Raw genomic sequence first — 17474 nt, forward strand, 5'->3', positions numbered from 1 at the left:
ATGAATCTGTACTGAATGAGAAGGAAAACGATGGGCAGCCAACACCCCCCCCCCTACCATAATGAATTTCGTTCTGACGGCACTGATTAACAATCACTGGTAACTGTGTGGCTTTTTCGTTGATAAGCTAAAACATACAGAAGTCCAATACAACCTCTTCCTTTCAGAAAGCACATATAAAGTTCACTTGTGTCCAAAAATCAACGAAGAACCTGTCCTTACGTAAAGATCAGCTTAATAAAAGGAATCAGAGATAAAATGGACGATTATCTTCTGGTGCTGAACTCGATCAGAAGAAAGCTAAAAAATATCACTAGTTCTCTGCAAAATGTATAATTAATATAGATCTAAATGCGTAACTTATGTTTTCTAATTATTATGTTTATCATCGAAAAAAACTCTCAGCAAAAAGCTAAGGCAGCCAAAAAATTAGAATCAACTGTCAATTGACGAAGAGATACAAATGCTTCGTGATTTTAATGACTTTAGCTTTGAGCGGTTGATGCATACAAAAAAACTTTTCAAAAATAGCGATCTCCGACGCTATTTACGACGGGTTCATTCTTGTCGCAATTATCGCAAGAATTTTTGCATTTAGCGACAATTGTGGACATTTCCTTGTCAAATAAAATCCAATTATATTCAGAAAGCTTTTGTCCCCGATATCCTCGATTCTTACGAGAATTACGACAAGCGTGAACCAATATCAGTATAAAAAAATCCAATATATGACTACATTAGACTCCAAAGAAGGCAAATTTATGCATTCGGAAGTTAACCAATGGAAATATTAAGACTGTTTTCTATGGCTTAAGGACTCTTTTAAGTGGTTTTCTGGCAAAAGATCAAAATGCAATGTAATCAAATAGAATCAAGAAATATATTAATGAGGAGTGTAAAGTAGAATTAACTAAGTATTGAATCAATAAGTCAATCACAGGTTTATTACCAGCGTCAAATCAGGCTCTACAGAAAACAAAAACAGCATCTAATACTTTCTACCAGCAGAAAGAGAAGTTGTAGCTCACTGAAGTTTCATGGCCTGGCACACATGTTTTACTGTCTTCTTCAACCTAGAAATTGACAATTTAGTAAATTTAAAGCGGCTTTCATTTGCGTACATATAGAGTCAAGACGAAATATAGATTTGAAATAGGATAAAGTAATTTGCATTTTTATTTTGCAAATAGAAGTAATTTGCATATTCACAAGCGAACAAGGGAAATCGCGAACCAGATTCACTTTGGACCAGAAATTTAAATATCCGTCCTTCTTTTTCAATGCAGAAATAAATTTCTTTTTAAATAATCCTTAAAGAGAGAATCGTATACATATAAACATAAACACAATACATAAATCACTACATGCATACTCAAGACAGAATTGTTCCCTAGAAACTACGAGAAATGGAAAATCCCGATACCTTCAGGGACAGAACAACTAATAGCAACCACAGTTTAACAGTTTCCAGATATTCACATTAACCATGAAACTCTGAGTTGCAACTTAGAACCGCCAACCTGTTCTACACATCAAAGTGTATACATATATTCTATACAAAATACGGTGAGATCTCCAGTGTTGGCTTCGGAGATTCATCGCTCATTTCATTGGGCCGTTTGGCTCAGTAGAATGAGCGGGGGTTTTTGAAGCAGCAAACTGTAGTTCGATTCCGATTATACCGATATACAATTATATATATACTATTTAATATACGCTTTGGTGCAAACTGATACTTCATAATCTAGATAAATGACAGCAAATATACAAAATAAAAATATACTTTGCATTGAAGATGATGATTAGAATAAAACTTACTGATCGATATGGACTCCGTGGTCGCAAAGGTTTGACAGTACATAGATGTGACGCAGGGCATGTTCATACTGTAAAAAAACATGCACATCGTCATAACGTATTGAAAATCACAAACATGTACAGAAAACAAGTACAAAAACACAAAATGATCCAAGAGCATTGAAAAAATGATATCCCTATCTCCGGGCCAAAGTATCCTTTGACGACAATCAAAACACTAAATAACAAAACCAGATACGAAAATTTCAAAAGTCAAAAAGCTAAAATTACCTTGCTGAAGTCAAAGCAGTGCTTTTTGTAATACTTGACTGCCTCTTCGTAGCAGCGGCGATCAAGGATTTTGGCCGGGGATGACAGAATCTCGAGTCTTTTTGTCTCTTCTGGTATCAGTTTACCAACAATGGACTTGGAAGCAACTCGGATCAATGACCTAGTCTAGTGAAAGGAACGGAAAAAATAATTATAAACATAGAGCTGAAATCACAGCAAAATTATCTGAACAGATCGAGGTCTCTCAAGGCCACTATTATAAAGTTTTTGCGATGGGTGGATTTCTGCATAAGTTACAGATTTATGTGGTACTGTAACTTGCTAACCGATAACATTCTATTCGTAGAGTCAGGAAGACGTCAAGGTCGTAGGAATAAAAAGAAGTTGAGAAAGGTGACCAAAAATTTGGAAACTTTAGAAAGTTGAAGAAATCTTGTTGTCTTTTGGTTTTTTGGTTAGGATTTCAGACAAAAAAATCAAATAATATTTAAAAACCTCCTGTTCTTTTTACATTCATGTGTTTGCAGAACCGCTGTAAAAGTTACGCACTATCTTTTTAAAATTTATCTATTTGAATAATGACACGCTTTTGCCTCTAATAGATAAAAACATAAAACTTTACATTTCTCAGAAAACAAGCAAAAATTCTTTAAAATGCTTTGGAAAAATAGTGTAGCAAAGAGAGCAAGACTAGTTGAGTATCCCCAATCCCCTGATCACGCCCATTTGCAACTCATTAAAATGAGGAAAGTTTAAAAGCAAGGTTTTCTTGGCCGGTGGAAGGCTGACAGATTTTCTGAACTCTGTTCATTCGCTAACCAGTACAAAAGTAGCTTTCTTTGATAGCAGCAAAACGACGTATGGAATACAGTACACCGTTTTACCGCACCAGAAGTATTAAATTGTTTAAAACTTTAAATAGAGAGATGAGGTTGCTTTGAACAAGGAATGAATTGAATTAATTTATCTGTTCACTAATACCATAATAAGTCTAGCTTCGCTAAACTTCCCTTACCGAGAATAGCGAGGCATTGATGTTGCTACAGTGATACGGACGGACGATATCACTTTCATCAATAAAGTATCAAGCTGTATTTTCTTTAAATTTTCATAACACACAAAGAATATCACTGCTGTTTCGATTAAAGGCATTGAGTCATAGTAAAGAGATCTTCTCTATAAGGGGTCATTTGGTTTCGGCGTGATTGCTACAGTTTGATGTGATGTTGGCGTCCGTTGTTGACATCTTTTTATAGATGGAAACTGTTTTGTTTGTCAGTATGAGGTGAGTTCACGTGACCAACTTCAAGTCAACCAATAGCATTGCAGCACGAAAATCATGACTCAGCGGATTTGGGTACTTTGGGTATACCCTAGACATTTAATCATGACTCGGCGTTTTAAAGTTATAATCTATCGAACAGGTTCACAAGAAGCATAATTTTGAACCACTTTCATTGTTTGTCCTGTTCTATGTTTTAACATCGCAAGGATTATTGGGGTACAGAAGCTAAAAAACAGCCAGTAAGGAATTGGGTAGTGATTGAAACGAATTGAGCAAGTTTGTTCTCTAGCGAGCTTAAAGAAATAATAGTTTGTCTGAATGATAACGATAAACGTATAAAGCTTACACTTTCTTCCATTGCAATTTTTGCTTGGATTTGTCTGTATTCTACCTTTGTTTTGGCAAGTTCTAATGATTTGTAGAGAATCATTAGTGGGACATCTGGAGATGGTACGGCATCAGTCTACGAGATGGGAAACAAAGCCATCAATTTGATGCGCAATAAAAAAGACATGATTTGTTCATTGAAGCGTACTAACAAAATGACTAAAGCCGAAAACCCACTCTGGAAAAAGATCCGCGGATCGGATCAGATTGTGTTGTTCTGATCAGTTCCGCTCGATCCGCGGATCGTTTCAGATTGGAATGCACGTTGACAATTATCTCCACGGGATCCTTGTCTTATGACACAAGTGCTCTATTGTTCAAAAAGTTCTAATTCTATTTTGATGAAAAAAAACTACTGTACCGGAACGGTACAAAAAAAGCTGAAATGATTTTAACTTTTTTTTCGATCCGTTTCGATCCGTTGCGGATCAATCATGTGACAAGTTTTGCATCCAAAGTGCGTGCGCAACACAAAATCTCCTCCGATCCACGGATCATTTTCCGGAGTGGGTTTTCGGCTTAAATCTCCACTGTTTGGCGAGACCAGTTGTCAACAATTCGAAAATCATTTTCCGTTCAAGCAAATGGGGAGATTTAAAAAACATACAACTGAAAAACAAAGACTGCATACGCAGAATGTACTTCAATAGACATAAAACTCAATTTCCTGTACTAAAAGGGCCGCTTTGATAATGTCAGTAATAAAGGAAAGCATACGAGGAAGAACAGATTTGTTGAGAATACATAACGATGGCAGGAAATCGAAGTTTCACATGTTTTGTTGTTGAAAAAACCAGCCAATGGGAACAATACTAACTATTGGTTTTGGAGGGGCGCCGGCAGACACATTTGACTTCTTTCCTCCTTGGAAAAGACCAACCACTTCATCTTTCATCGTCTACAATTGCGAAAAATACATTCAAAATACATAAATAAAAACTCGAAGCTCCTAAAATGTTAATTATCAAGAACACCAGATTGTATATTCTCAAAAAAATTCCGTTACCGAAAAAACACAGCACAATGACTTCGATGCTCAATGCAACGATGTTTTGTTACAAATTATTGATGCATGCAAACTAGATTTGAGCGTTTTTAGGGCCTCAAAAGCTTTCGACACAGTCGACCATTCTATTCAACTACCAGAAAGCTGTCAATACATAAAGTCAAAGATATTTCAAATCATGACTCTAAAACAGAAAACAATTTTGCTGTATAAAAGGGGAAAATCAAAGACAGACAATGACTTTCCTCAGGGAGTGTGTTTTGGTCCCTTATAATTTATCACAGGGGACATCTCTTAACATGTACAATGATCTTACAGGCATCATTTGTAAATGCACTGATAGGGATTATCGGCCTAGAAGTATAAATATATATGCAGTGATGGCTGGCTAATCACTGCATGCAGTGGTTGGTGATGGCTAGTATTGCAGAAAGGATACGTATATGTACGCTATCCATCGTTACGCTACATTATCGTAGCCGTAAGGCTATAAAAAACCAAATTTGTTTTTGGGACAAGGCAACTCCAGGCAGCAAAATATCCTTTAAGGTCAATAATTGAAAATAGGTAGAGTCACCAAAATAAAGTAGCTTGGTTTCAATATATATTAAAACATGAACGGGAAAGATCAGCACCGGAAGTTAGCACTAAAGTTTGAAGTGGTTTCTCTGTAACCGGGAATAAGAAGAATATTCTCCTGTAAGTTTTTTTTGGTTCATGGCAAAACAATATGGGGTTGAATTTCGGATACTGAGTTAAGAACTTTCTGGAAACAAAATAAAAGCAAGTAGTGATTTGGTCTGCCTTTGAAAAGCATGGAGGCGTGTGAGGTACCACCTTGGGTATTGTGGGTGGCGCCTGGACGTAGCCATCTACATCAGTGCAAATACAACACGACCCCTAAGGGTCTATTAGGGTTTCATCTTAATGTAACAACATTTTCCATCGTTAGATCTATCTTCTTTCTGACAGCTGATACAACTCTAAAATTTTTGCTTCAAGCATGTTGCCACCTTAAAACATAGGCAAATACACTAATAAACGGTAATATCATCACAAATACACCTGCTATCATTTGAAACCAAAGCTCCATTTGTCTATAGGTTATCCATAGCATAATAAAGCTGGATTAGCTAGACAAGGCAAATGTGCTAGGCCCTTGACAAACATAACGCGTTTAGACCAATTCTAATTACCGAAACACGAACAAGACCCGATCGTCTTTGTTTAAGGCAATGCTTAGCCAAATCGATATTTTTTGTCAAAATATTCTATAAAAATATTAAACGTCAAACCCTTAACAAACAGACTTTTCAAGTCTCTTAACTGCAAAAATCACATCTACAACTGGCATACCATGTCTCCAAACTCCATGACGTGGCTTGTATTGGTTTTCTTTCTCACTATTTCATATTGCTCTTGCAAAGTTTCGACGGTGAGATCTTCCTGTTAAATAAAAGATCTTTTTATATTCTGAACTTGACGCTTATCTAAACGGGGCGGAAGGAGGGGGTTACAAATATTTTTCAGACTTGTTTTTCCAGAACGTGCACTGAAAGTAAGATGAGAAGTGACCCTGAAATGCGTTTCAAGAAAATATTAAGAACTGTCATAAACATTTTTGGGGCTTGCGAAATTATTCAACGTTGCAAACCCTGTAAGGTTTGATGTACTGCTACTAAGTGACCAGCCTTGCCATAACTTCGACAAGATAGCTGATTCATGTCAATTTCTGAAGCACGGCAACTAGTTTTATAAAAACAATTATGTCACTGTGTCACTGCAGCAAGATACCACTCATGCGAAACTTACATTTCTTTAATGGTTTTCTTCATTTATCAAAATTTAACGTCAACTACCCAAAAAAAGTGTTTATAAATTGATGGATAATCATAAGCAGAATGCACTATGTTAAGAATGGAACCGAACTATTGTTAAAATTAATGCATCGAAAAAGAAAACACAAGTTGAAATTACGAGAGAGTTTTGCCACGGAAAATCTACAATAAACATTATTTTGACAGACAGAGGAAATATTTTGCGAACACCTCTTATTTGGTCATGGCAGCAAGATTTTTGAAAAGCAACATTCGATGTAGTTCAAAATGCTGTATTTTCATGGCCGCAACAAGCTGCAACATACAAAGCTCAAATTCTCAGCTTTGTTCATAACTTGATTATCAGTTAATTTTTTCTCAACATGCTTCGAATATCAAATACTTAATCTAACGCTCCCTTAAAATACGTCAAAACCGGACTATTCTGTTTACCTTGTCAGAATCTTGCATCCACTGAACACTATATACGTCACCAAGATATGTCTGCCTCTTTTTATCCCAGTAGCAAGCATACGAAGAATGGCGAGCATCAGATGCTGTTGTTGCAAAAACTGGAAGGTAAGGTCGATAATAGTTAAGACGTGATAAAGTGGTATCTTATCTCAAAAATGATATCAAAATAATATTTTATGAAAATGTCCATCGATTAACGAACCTACTAAACTGATAAGCGAACCGAAAACAAGGTTCAAAACAACCAAGGTCATCAAAGAGTTTTTAAGTCAAAAAACAAATAAAAATAATTATCTTTCTGTTATATCTAACAATTTATAAATTGCGAGAGAACTTTATTTGAAAATACCCAAAACAATAAGGTACCCAGTTATGTGTATCTCTGTCAAAACAGTCTATATAACTTTAAAGATGTAGTCGCCTAAAACGCTCAAACCTTTGATATTGTGTGGCAAAGTTTGGTCAAACATGGAGCCAGATTCGCAAGCTTCGATGTAAAACACCATCTAAAAAGAGAGATCAAATTCCAAAGCAATAGAATTAAATTATGGTAGAAATATTTCAAGCAACGAGTAGATATTTCACTTCAATTTTATTCGAATATTACAAAAGATGAATACAATATCAATACTATAATATACAACACCCAAGAAACAGTATTTACTTATCTAGCTTGGTCCACTAACAAAAAGTATAATTAAAAACATAACAGTAATAGATAATAACAGAAACAAGGTTGGTAATATACCTTATAAACAGGAACAATATAGCATGCAGATTATGTTTCATTTTTCTCTCATTTCATAATTCTGATATTTTGACAGCATTTGTTTTCTTAGTGATAAGGTAAAATTTCTTTATTTTTTAATTAGTTAATAGACTTTGGGATTTTATAGTTGCACTCCCTTACCTTGTGGCATTAAATCACCCCAACGTCGCTCACCCAATGAATTTTATATCTCACGCTTATTCATTGGGCGACTGACTGTGATAATTAGAATTATTGACGCTATCTTAAAATCTTCTATCAATAAGATGATAGAGCTAAAAGCCACTGAGTATTCGAAATCTATCAAATTTGCCATAGCCATGGACAAGAACACACAACTCAATTACTAACTAAAGAAGATACAACTCAATGATATAAATAAATATATAAAGCAAAGTAGAATAAGGTTATACCTGCTTGTATTTCTTAGTTTCGTTCATGTATAAAATTGCGTCATGAAGCTTACCAGCGTGCAACTGTAAATTGAAGAGGTAATTTGAATGAGACAAATGACACTCGGTTCTCAGTACATAGGTAACAGGGCTACAAAATATGAAAGACACAAAGTCATACATGTAACAGTGACATTCACAGTGACGAGGCATGAAACAGCAGTCTCTTTTGCTACATCAACCATTCACAATCATTTTCTTTTAAGAAACTTAAAAGCAACTTCGGGGAAAAGATGCAAAGGGACTGGGAAATATTGGCTAATGTTTATCAGCCAATCAACAGAATCTGGTATAAATTTGAACAGTTTTACAACAATAATGTGATTTAAAATACAAGTTAGCGTGTTTTCAAACTGACTGGCTCTTTGCACTAGGAATATATAGAAAGGGGATTTTCGAGCGTTAGGTACAAAACTTCAGCCTAACATGTCTAACATGTAAAACGTTGGTGGAGGCTTTTTATATTTTTTAAAGATAATACTGGAGAGAGTTTTAGTAAGCCGATTACCCTGCAGCTTTGAAAATAGCAGTAAAGCACCGTTTAAAACATTTTTTGTAAGTTTTCAAATTATGTAAAAGAGCATTTCCCATTACAAAACGGCACTAAAAAGAGGAAATAGGGCAAATCATAGCAAATCAACCAGAACTCCTCACAGTAAAAAAACACAAAATTTGAGGCATTTGACTTGTTTCTTGTTTATAGCCAATCAGGTGAGGGGCCACTGTCTTTCAGTTTAGGCAAATCAATATTTCCTTTATTTGCCAAGTATTATTCAGTACCTACCAAGTTTATTTGAAAGCAAAGACATAATTATATAAGTGTATAATGTTTTTAATGACCATAAAAAACATTGAAGGTAGAAAAATAGGTGAATAGTAGGTGCCCTTTTTTGTCTGGTTCATTCTTTGCACAGGAATTATGCAAGCTCTCTTCCAATAAATGGAACAAAATCCTGTTTAAAGAATGTGCACATATATTTGTGTTATAGGCCAAAACAAGCAAGTGTGCGGGCAGATAATTGCAAGTCCAAAGAGGTCACTAAAAACATCCTATTCTATTTGTGTAGGTTGTAATGACTTTGTTATACTGATAAGATTTTGCTCTTTTGCATGAAAGAGTAAACATGAAAGATATTATGAGTGACTGCAAAGAGAAAAATATTGAAAAGTGGAAATTAATAGCACATGTTTAAAAAGCCATCACTATATTAGATACGTTTGAGATCCTGTGATAACCTCTTGCATTTAGATACATTAAAATATAAAATATATAAAAAATAATCATAAATTTAAAGATACCTCTCCACTAGGAAAAGCAATCAATCCAGGAGCTCCATGATCAGCAAAATTAACAAAGACATAATCGTCAGGGCCACTATGAGAAAAGTATTATAGTTCATATTTGATAGAGTTCATAATTTTCGTATACACTTCAAAAGAATTTCAACATATATCAAATTATATGATTTATATTCATGGCTTTTGAATCTTGGATTAACAGTAAGCATTCCTGTAATAGCTTAATAAGTGCAGTAACAGTTACATCCCTGCATAAAAAATTCATATAAAACAGCTGAAATTTAGCGAGCTCCATCAAACATTATGAAGGACACCAAAAAAGGAGCCATTGCTAGCCCTTTGCATTCAAGGTATATTACCTTTCAATAACTTTTCCACTTCCAATACCACTCATGGCTTCTTTATTTCCTTTAAGGATATTGAGGAAGTTTGCTGGAGTAACATCCTAAATAAAAAAACAAATATACACTTCCTATTTTGGTAAAAATGATTTTGAGGCTTGAAATTCTAAATTTGTAGTACATCTTTGAAAACCGAAGGTAAAGTCAATCTCTTCACCAATGGATAGTTCAATACACAGGCCAGAATAATCAAGGCAGAAAGACTTAGTCTGTAGCTGAAATTATTTATTGATATCTGCATTGCTAGTTGTCTCTGAAAATTAGATATCTTAAGATTTTTATGTCATGTTCACATTTCTTAGATTAACATGATAAATTTTCCCTTTCAAGCAAAATTACACCAAGGTGAATAATTTGTCATAACAGCAAGCATAAATACTGAATTTTCAGTGAGATTAGTCTTACATGGCCAGTGTAATCTTTTGGTACTCCCTTGTAAACATCAGGTCCATTTGGCTAAGAAAAAATTGACCCAAATTAATTGAAGATGCAGTTAAGACATGCATCAATAAAGTCAAATATATATTTGATTGAAAACAGAGCATACAGTTATGTTCTAAGATTTGGTGTAAAGAAAGAAAATCATTTCTGTTTGGAATATAATTATGTAATAAAGTGTCTTTACCTGGTTGATGATGATTCCTTTTGTGGGGTTCCTAAAGAAAGCATTCACATTTAACAAAGTTAATTATATATACAGAAGCAAACCATTAATTTTATAATTCCTCTCAGCAATGTACTATTTTGAATCGGAAAAAAAGCAAGAAAAAGAAATATTGGAAAAAAAACTTCAAGTAGCTTTAACTGATTATTTCGAGAGGTAGAAACTTTAAGCAAATCAGAAACTCTTCTGCAAATTAGAATAGAAAGTGCAAGAGGCAAGAAGTGCAATTTTGGAAAAAAATGTTGAACTTGACAAATAACATCAAATGAGTTCTCAGTATCAGAGAACTTTTGGAAGGTTTTTTAATAGGATTTCCTCAAATATTTCCCAAGAGGTCAAAACTAACAGCCTCTGGACATTATTTTTTCTGGTATGAAGTGGTAAAATCAGAATTATATATATTATTCTTAGAAATGCGATATCTTGAGATAAGAATCACAATTTCATACTGTGTTCATGTATCAAAGAAGTTCAGAGGAAGGTACTCTTGTCATTTACCTCTTCTAAAAGTTACCCCTAATTTCAAATGCTTTTCTTGAAAAATATAACTACAGACATTAATTGGTTAACTAGTAGAGAACGAAGGAAAGACAGACAGGTTGTGATAACATGAAATAAAGCAATAACAAAAAGTCATTAGAATAATGGTTTTTGCATATAATCGAAAGTAACCTTAACCACATTGATAAAGACGAGAACAGAATAACACTTCTCCTATCAATACTTCTTCAGTTATCCTAAATTGTGTTTTAAAGGTATTAGCTCTAGTTTCTTTATTCAATTTTACAATAAACTGATGTTGCTTCGTAAAGAAAAAAAGAAACTTACTCATAATTTTCAGCCAAGTCATCATACATCATGACAACTATGTTTTCATCGGGAACTCCATGTTTGTGCAATATTTGATATGCGTGACAAATATCAGCCTTATAAGAAAAAAGCACAACTGATTAGATATATATATACATTAAATAATATGCATCTGATAATATAACAATATGTTTTCAAATCAATATATGATCTCATACATTAATTCTGTCTGCAAACTACTGGATGCCATAGTTGCAAATTTTCACCAAGGAAAAATTATTTCTAGGGATTTTCACATAAAACAAATGAATATGATTTTAAGGAAAATTGTACAAGATTTCCAAAGAGTGAATTTGCCCCGTGGCCTCGAGAGTAGAAGAACCAGTGAAATCTACCTATGCAATAAAATTGCGAACAATGCATGCTGTATATCAAAGGAATCAAATATAATTAGGGCCTGTCACGAGGATTAGCACCTGTCAACATGCAAATTTTCTGACCATGAACTCCATGGCAAATACAGGGCTCTGATTGGCTTAAACGGTTCAAGCTGATCTTTTCACTGTGTTACGCAATCGATCTTGTTAATGGGCATATTTCAAAAATGAGAGACAGATTTTGGAAAAATTTAACTTATATACCAAGAGTATAGATGGCATTTACACGATTCTGTGATATCTAAACAATATAAAAAAAATTTAAAGCCAAGAATTATCTCAACTATGTTTTGAACTACAGGGCAGTGAAGTTTAGGAATTAATTCATAGTTGGAATGTGATGTATTTTTTTGGTTATATCCAAATTTAAATTGTGAAGTGAATTTGAGCTAGAATTTCTTTGAAGGACGTATTTTAGAATATTTTAGACTAGATGTTTTGGTGGCTTGGTTGTAATTTACTATAATATACCCTATTTAGGAATGAAATGCTAAAATCTACTCTGATTTTTCCTTCTCCTTGGAGCTTGGATTTTCTCCTCAGAATATGGATCGTTTTTAACCATCTTCTTTTTCATGTAGCAGAAATTAAACGATTTTACAAAAACCAGCTCTCCGATATATATGACATCCCTTATGTTGTGTGGATTCGCTGCTATCTAGTCATTTTATATAATGTTGCTAGGCCTTGTTAGAAATAAAGGAAATTTGCAAGAGTTATGAAAACAAAATTAAAGAGTTATGTAGTATGTATAAGAATCCTTCTTTGATGCATGAGAGAACAAGGAAAGGATGAATTGTGTGTGTCGCACACAAAACATGTAGGACTTGGAAGCTCTGAGCTTTGGGCAAATCAATGACATCTCCTAAACTTTGCTGAAAAATCTGTAAAAATTGCACAAAATCTGAAGAATTCTGAAAAATCTAAAAGATCTTTAAGAAAATCTAAAAAATTTTCAAATATTTTCGAAAAAAGTTTTAATTTGTTGGCTTCCTCTCTGTAAAAAATTGAATACAAATGGCCAAAAGATATAAAAACATATATACAAGCTAAATAAAAATGAAAGGTCTTGTTTTGTCTTTTTGTCTTTCTATTTATTTCATTCATGATTTAGTAAAACCTTCTAACAACCATGACAGTGCATGTAACAATGCAAGTAAAAACACTGCCTCAAGGATTTTCATGAAAAAGCCCCTCAGTCTGAGCAAAATACCGAAATAGACACTTGATAACTAAAGCTGTGATCTACAATAAATTTTTCCAAAGCAGGCTAAAACAAGCAATGAAAAAGCAAGGAGAAACCTGCTTACTTCAAAGTTCTATGAACTATTCATATGAACTATTAAATGCAAAAGAAAATATTTTTTCTCTCTAAAACGGTTAAAAATGTGTCCCTCTTGGACAAGGGCACATTAGATGATTTGATGTCACATTTCCTCAGAGAACAAAAGACAATTTTCAGGCCTGGCCATTTGAGGAGAGCCATTAGCTCTTGCTCCCCTCCAGGCTCTCCTCAAATGCTGGAGGGGAGCTAGAGATTGCTCTCCTAAATTTTTCAAAAAAAATTTGCTCTCCTAGAAATCAATTTTTCCTTTGTTTCTATTCTTATAGCTCACCTGAATACTTCTAGAAGAGCTGTTTACTGCTCCCCTGTTAAAACTCTTACGGCCAGGCCTGCATTTTCCTCTGAATTATTTGGGGGGGAGGGTGACTGCTCCTCCTTGCCCCCAGGTTTCCACCTGTCCCAAGTTGAAATAGGTGTTGCTCAAAAAGGGTGTTTCCCTAGAATTGTTTGTACCTTTTGGCAGAGAATCTTTCTTAAAAAATTTTCACTGATGGCGAATTGACACAAAAAGGGCATTTTTTAATGTGATGCAATTGACGACAAAAAACCAAATATATGCATAATATGTGCAAGACACTCGAAGGACTTGCAAATCAGTCCTTACACCAAAGCAGCAAAAAGTTACCTATAAGCCTGATAAAAAAATGTTAATATGTTGTACCCAAAATTAAGATTTTTGCCTTTCGAGTTCTAAGAAAAGACCTTGGATACAATGATTTAATATCCTCCAAATCTAAGTCTTAAAAATGTCCTGTAAAGTGAGACAGTAGGGAAACAGAGCCTTTTGGAGAAAGTCTAGGATTTTCCTACAAATTTCATTACCTTGCTTCAGTGTTGTGAAAGAAATCAAACAGAGATTGGTTGACTACAACAAGACTAAAGAGGTTTTGCATAATTTGAAAAATTTGAAAAATGCCCTAACCATTGAAAAATTTTAAAAAAATTCTGTGACATTGGAGGGTCAACCAACAATGGTTCCTTCCAGCATGGTATTATCATCACCTTAATACCCCCAGCTTTAAGGTAGCAGGAAAGCTTGGCAGGACCTGCATATAAAATAATGTAAGTCATCCTTTTTTTTAAGCTGTCCTTGAAATTCAAACCGGAGCAAAATGTGCCAAAAAATAAGTCTAGTTTTTTAATGAAATAAATATGTCATGCTAAAAGATACCCTGGCTTTTGGTCATCATGGTGCTTAGTCATAAAATGTTTCAAACTTATTGGCAAATAAGGGAGGCTCATCTACTTTGTCTGCAAATGGGACTTGAAAACCCCACCCCCCCCCCCCCCCCCCCTTTAAACAATATAGCTAGTGATGGGTCCACAAATTTACTGCATGTCATCAGAAGGAGCTAGGCATGTGATCTAGGTATGTGTCAATAAACCACAAAGGCCAGACAGGATTAAAAAGTCCCGTGACCTTGCACATCCTCCATTGTCTGTAAGAATCAGGTTTTTGGTATTCATTAAATTTAATAACATTGGATTCTTGTCGTCGTATTTCTTTGTTCCTTACTATTTTTTATAGTATTACGCATTGCAAGATTAGCAGAATCCAGCGGACAGCCAATCCTGCGTTTCTTCCTTCATTCACAATCAGGTTGTTGCAATGTTTCAAGGACTTTCAATATGAATCTATGTAGCATCCCCTTCTTTACTTTAAAAACCAAGTTTTTAGTCCAACTTTGACATAACTGTTAATTGTAAAGAATGTTCTCTTTGTAGATAAATCACCGTAGGCTAAGCAACTTTAAGTTTAAATATTTCAAACTATAATTTTCTAAATGGATAATTATTAAATCAAAGGCTTGGATACCAAAAGCGCTTTCTGAGGGCCAAGGGCTGTAAACATTCCCTAACGACGGATCTTAGTCAAGAAAACCAGAGTAAAATGTCTAGAATGGGCATTCAAGAAGGTGCGTAGGACTAGCCCCACAAAATGAAAGACAATTTCGATCTCGGCCATCATAAATACCTGATGCCTGTAATTGTACCATCCGTTTGAGCCAGCAACAAGCAAGGCCCAGATTTTAGCATCAACTTCACACTGATGTAAAAACAGCAAACAAACTACAAAAGCAACCGAAATAGTCTTCATTTTCAAACTGTCTGATCTGCTACCATGTGCTGTCACCAAAGAAACTTGCAGCAACTCTATCGTTGCAGCATTAACTGACGCAATTACACTAACAGGGGTATGTCCATGGGTATAACCATGATCCTTTGCGACCCGGACCATTCCATTTTAACAGCTTCCTGGTAAATTTACCAGAATCACGGAAGACGAAACATTTCGTCTTTGTTTCGAAACAATACCGTTTTAAACCAATAAATGTTGCAGGGTGATAGCACATGCGCATTAATAACAGTATTCTGTCAACGACCACACTTCCCGCCAGGGCTTTAAGTGATAATGCGCATGTGCAATGACCCTGAAACAGGGGCTAGTGCATGTCTGAAAGAAGGGCATGATCCATCTCCCGAACAATATCAATAGGATCCTTAACCCTTCCCAATCTATCAAATTAGCCTCCACCCCATAGTTTTTATAAAACTGTAAATGTGGCCCAGAGCCAAAAATACACTCATCTTTTTCAAAAGAAACAGGTTATAAGAAACGGTGGGCTCAATTTTTCGAAAGTTAAGAAACAACCCTACCCAAATTGAAAAAAGCTTAGAAACTTTTATGATTTGCAGTTTTAATTTCCGAGTTGACACTAGAAACAGTCTTGACATTGAACATCACTTTATATTGAAATGCAGTTTGAATTCAGTCTCAGTAAATAAATTGCACACTCAAGAAGTTTCCATTTAACAATTTGTTGTGACTTCAACTTGACATTAATGAGATTAACTTTTTTTATTCACTTTATTTAATGTTGGTTTACAAAACAATAGCTAAGAAACAGCTAATTAACACCAACTTGTAATAATAACAAACATAACTTAGAAAAATCGTGATGTTTTCAAGTATCCAATATTAGAAATATATGGTGTGCATAGTCTACACGAGCAAGTAAGGTCCGTTTATTTAAATTTAGTTTTGAATACTTTACAATTTTCTGTCGATCGAATGTCTAATGGTATAGAATTCCACAATTCATTACATCTATAGGATATTGTATCTAGCCCATAAGTAACAGTGTTCGGCTTTTTTGTATAAACGATTGATTTCGTAAATTAAATGCAAGTTCATTCAACTGAAATATTTCTTTCATAAATACTGGATTTAAGTTATTTACTTTTTTGTATATTTCTATTGCTAGCAGTTGTAGGCTCTTTTGATGTATCCTGACATCATTTTTTGTAAGAGAATATTTTCAAAGCTTGATTCAAAATCATTGTAAGCCACTCTCAGTGCCCTTTTATGGATACTTTCAAATAGTTTTCCAGATTTTCGGCTACAATACATCCATAAAAGAGGGCAATAGTTAAATTGACTAAGCATAAAGTTTTCATGAATAGTGATATTTTATATTCATTCATATAAGAGGCGATTCTGACTAGGGCCTTTATCTTTTTACCTGCTACTTTACATAACTTTTTTATATGTTCTTCAAATATTAGTTTGCTGTCTAAAGTTATTCCAAGTAGTTTTGCCTTTTTCATCTTTTCGATTGTGGCATTTCCTATTTTTATATTTGCTTTTTCAGTTCTGGTTTGTTTATGTTCAAATATCATAAAATTACATTTGTCTTCATTTAGTCATTTAGTAACAATGAATTATCCTTAAACAATTTTTTAGAGTTTTTACTTCTGTTTCTAATTTATATATTATATCATCAACATTTTTACCTACTGTCCATATTGTATTGTCATCGGTATAGTTACAAAGATTTCCTGTAGTCATGAAATAGAAAATATCTTTTTTAGAAAAAATATTAAATAATAGGAGGCCGAGAAATGATTCCTGGGGACTCCTTGTGTAACATTTTTCCACGTGCTTGTTTGAGAATTGATTTTCACTCTTTGAGTCCTGTCCTTTAGGAAATTTTGTATTAACATCAGTGATTGTTTGCTCAATCCATACGCTTCAAATGCTTTCGATAAATCTCAACAGAGTTAGTCATTCTAGGAAAAGAAAATTCCTTGATCACTTTGTTAGTTTATTTCTCAATGTGAGTTAACTATTTACTTTACCTTGATAGCACGTTTAAAAAATTCATTACCTAAGAAATTTAAGAAACATGTAAGAAACTTTTGATAGCAAAATGACTAGAAAATTTTAGAAACTGCCTAC

The 17474-nt window shown here is 34.2% G+C and overlaps 1 protein-coding gene across 1 annotated transcript; it reads right to left on the bottom strand.

The window, feature by feature from the left end:
• Positions 1-317: 317 nt before the first annotated feature.
• On the bottom strand, positions 318-15434 carry LOC135685690 (legumain). Its single transcript, XM_065201700.2, has 15 exons — positions 15210-15434; positions 11471-11568; positions 10604-10634; positions 10384-10434; positions 9937-10022; positions 9578-9653; positions 8240-8302; positions 7494-7563; positions 7037-7155; positions 6123-6212; positions 4578-4658; positions 3720-3836; positions 2089-2253; positions 1819-1886; positions 318-1073 (listed from the first exon to the last, which is right to left on the bottom strand). Exons 1-15 carry the CDS (start codon positions 15330-15332, stop codon positions 1025-1027), a joined length of 1287 nt encoding a protein of 428 aa, XP_065057772.2. The 5' UTR covers positions 15333-15434; the 3' UTR covers positions 318-1024.
• Between the last annotated feature and the right edge of the window lie 2040 nt (positions 15435-17474).

Source organism: Rhopilema esculentum, chromosome 10 (genome assembly GCF_057945365.1).
Source record: "Rhopilema esculentum isolate cy_ngs chromosome 10, ASM5794536v1, whole genome shotgun sequence".
NCBI lineage: Eukaryota > Metazoa > Cnidaria > Scyphozoa > Rhizostomeae > Rhizostomatidae > Rhopilema > Rhopilema esculentum.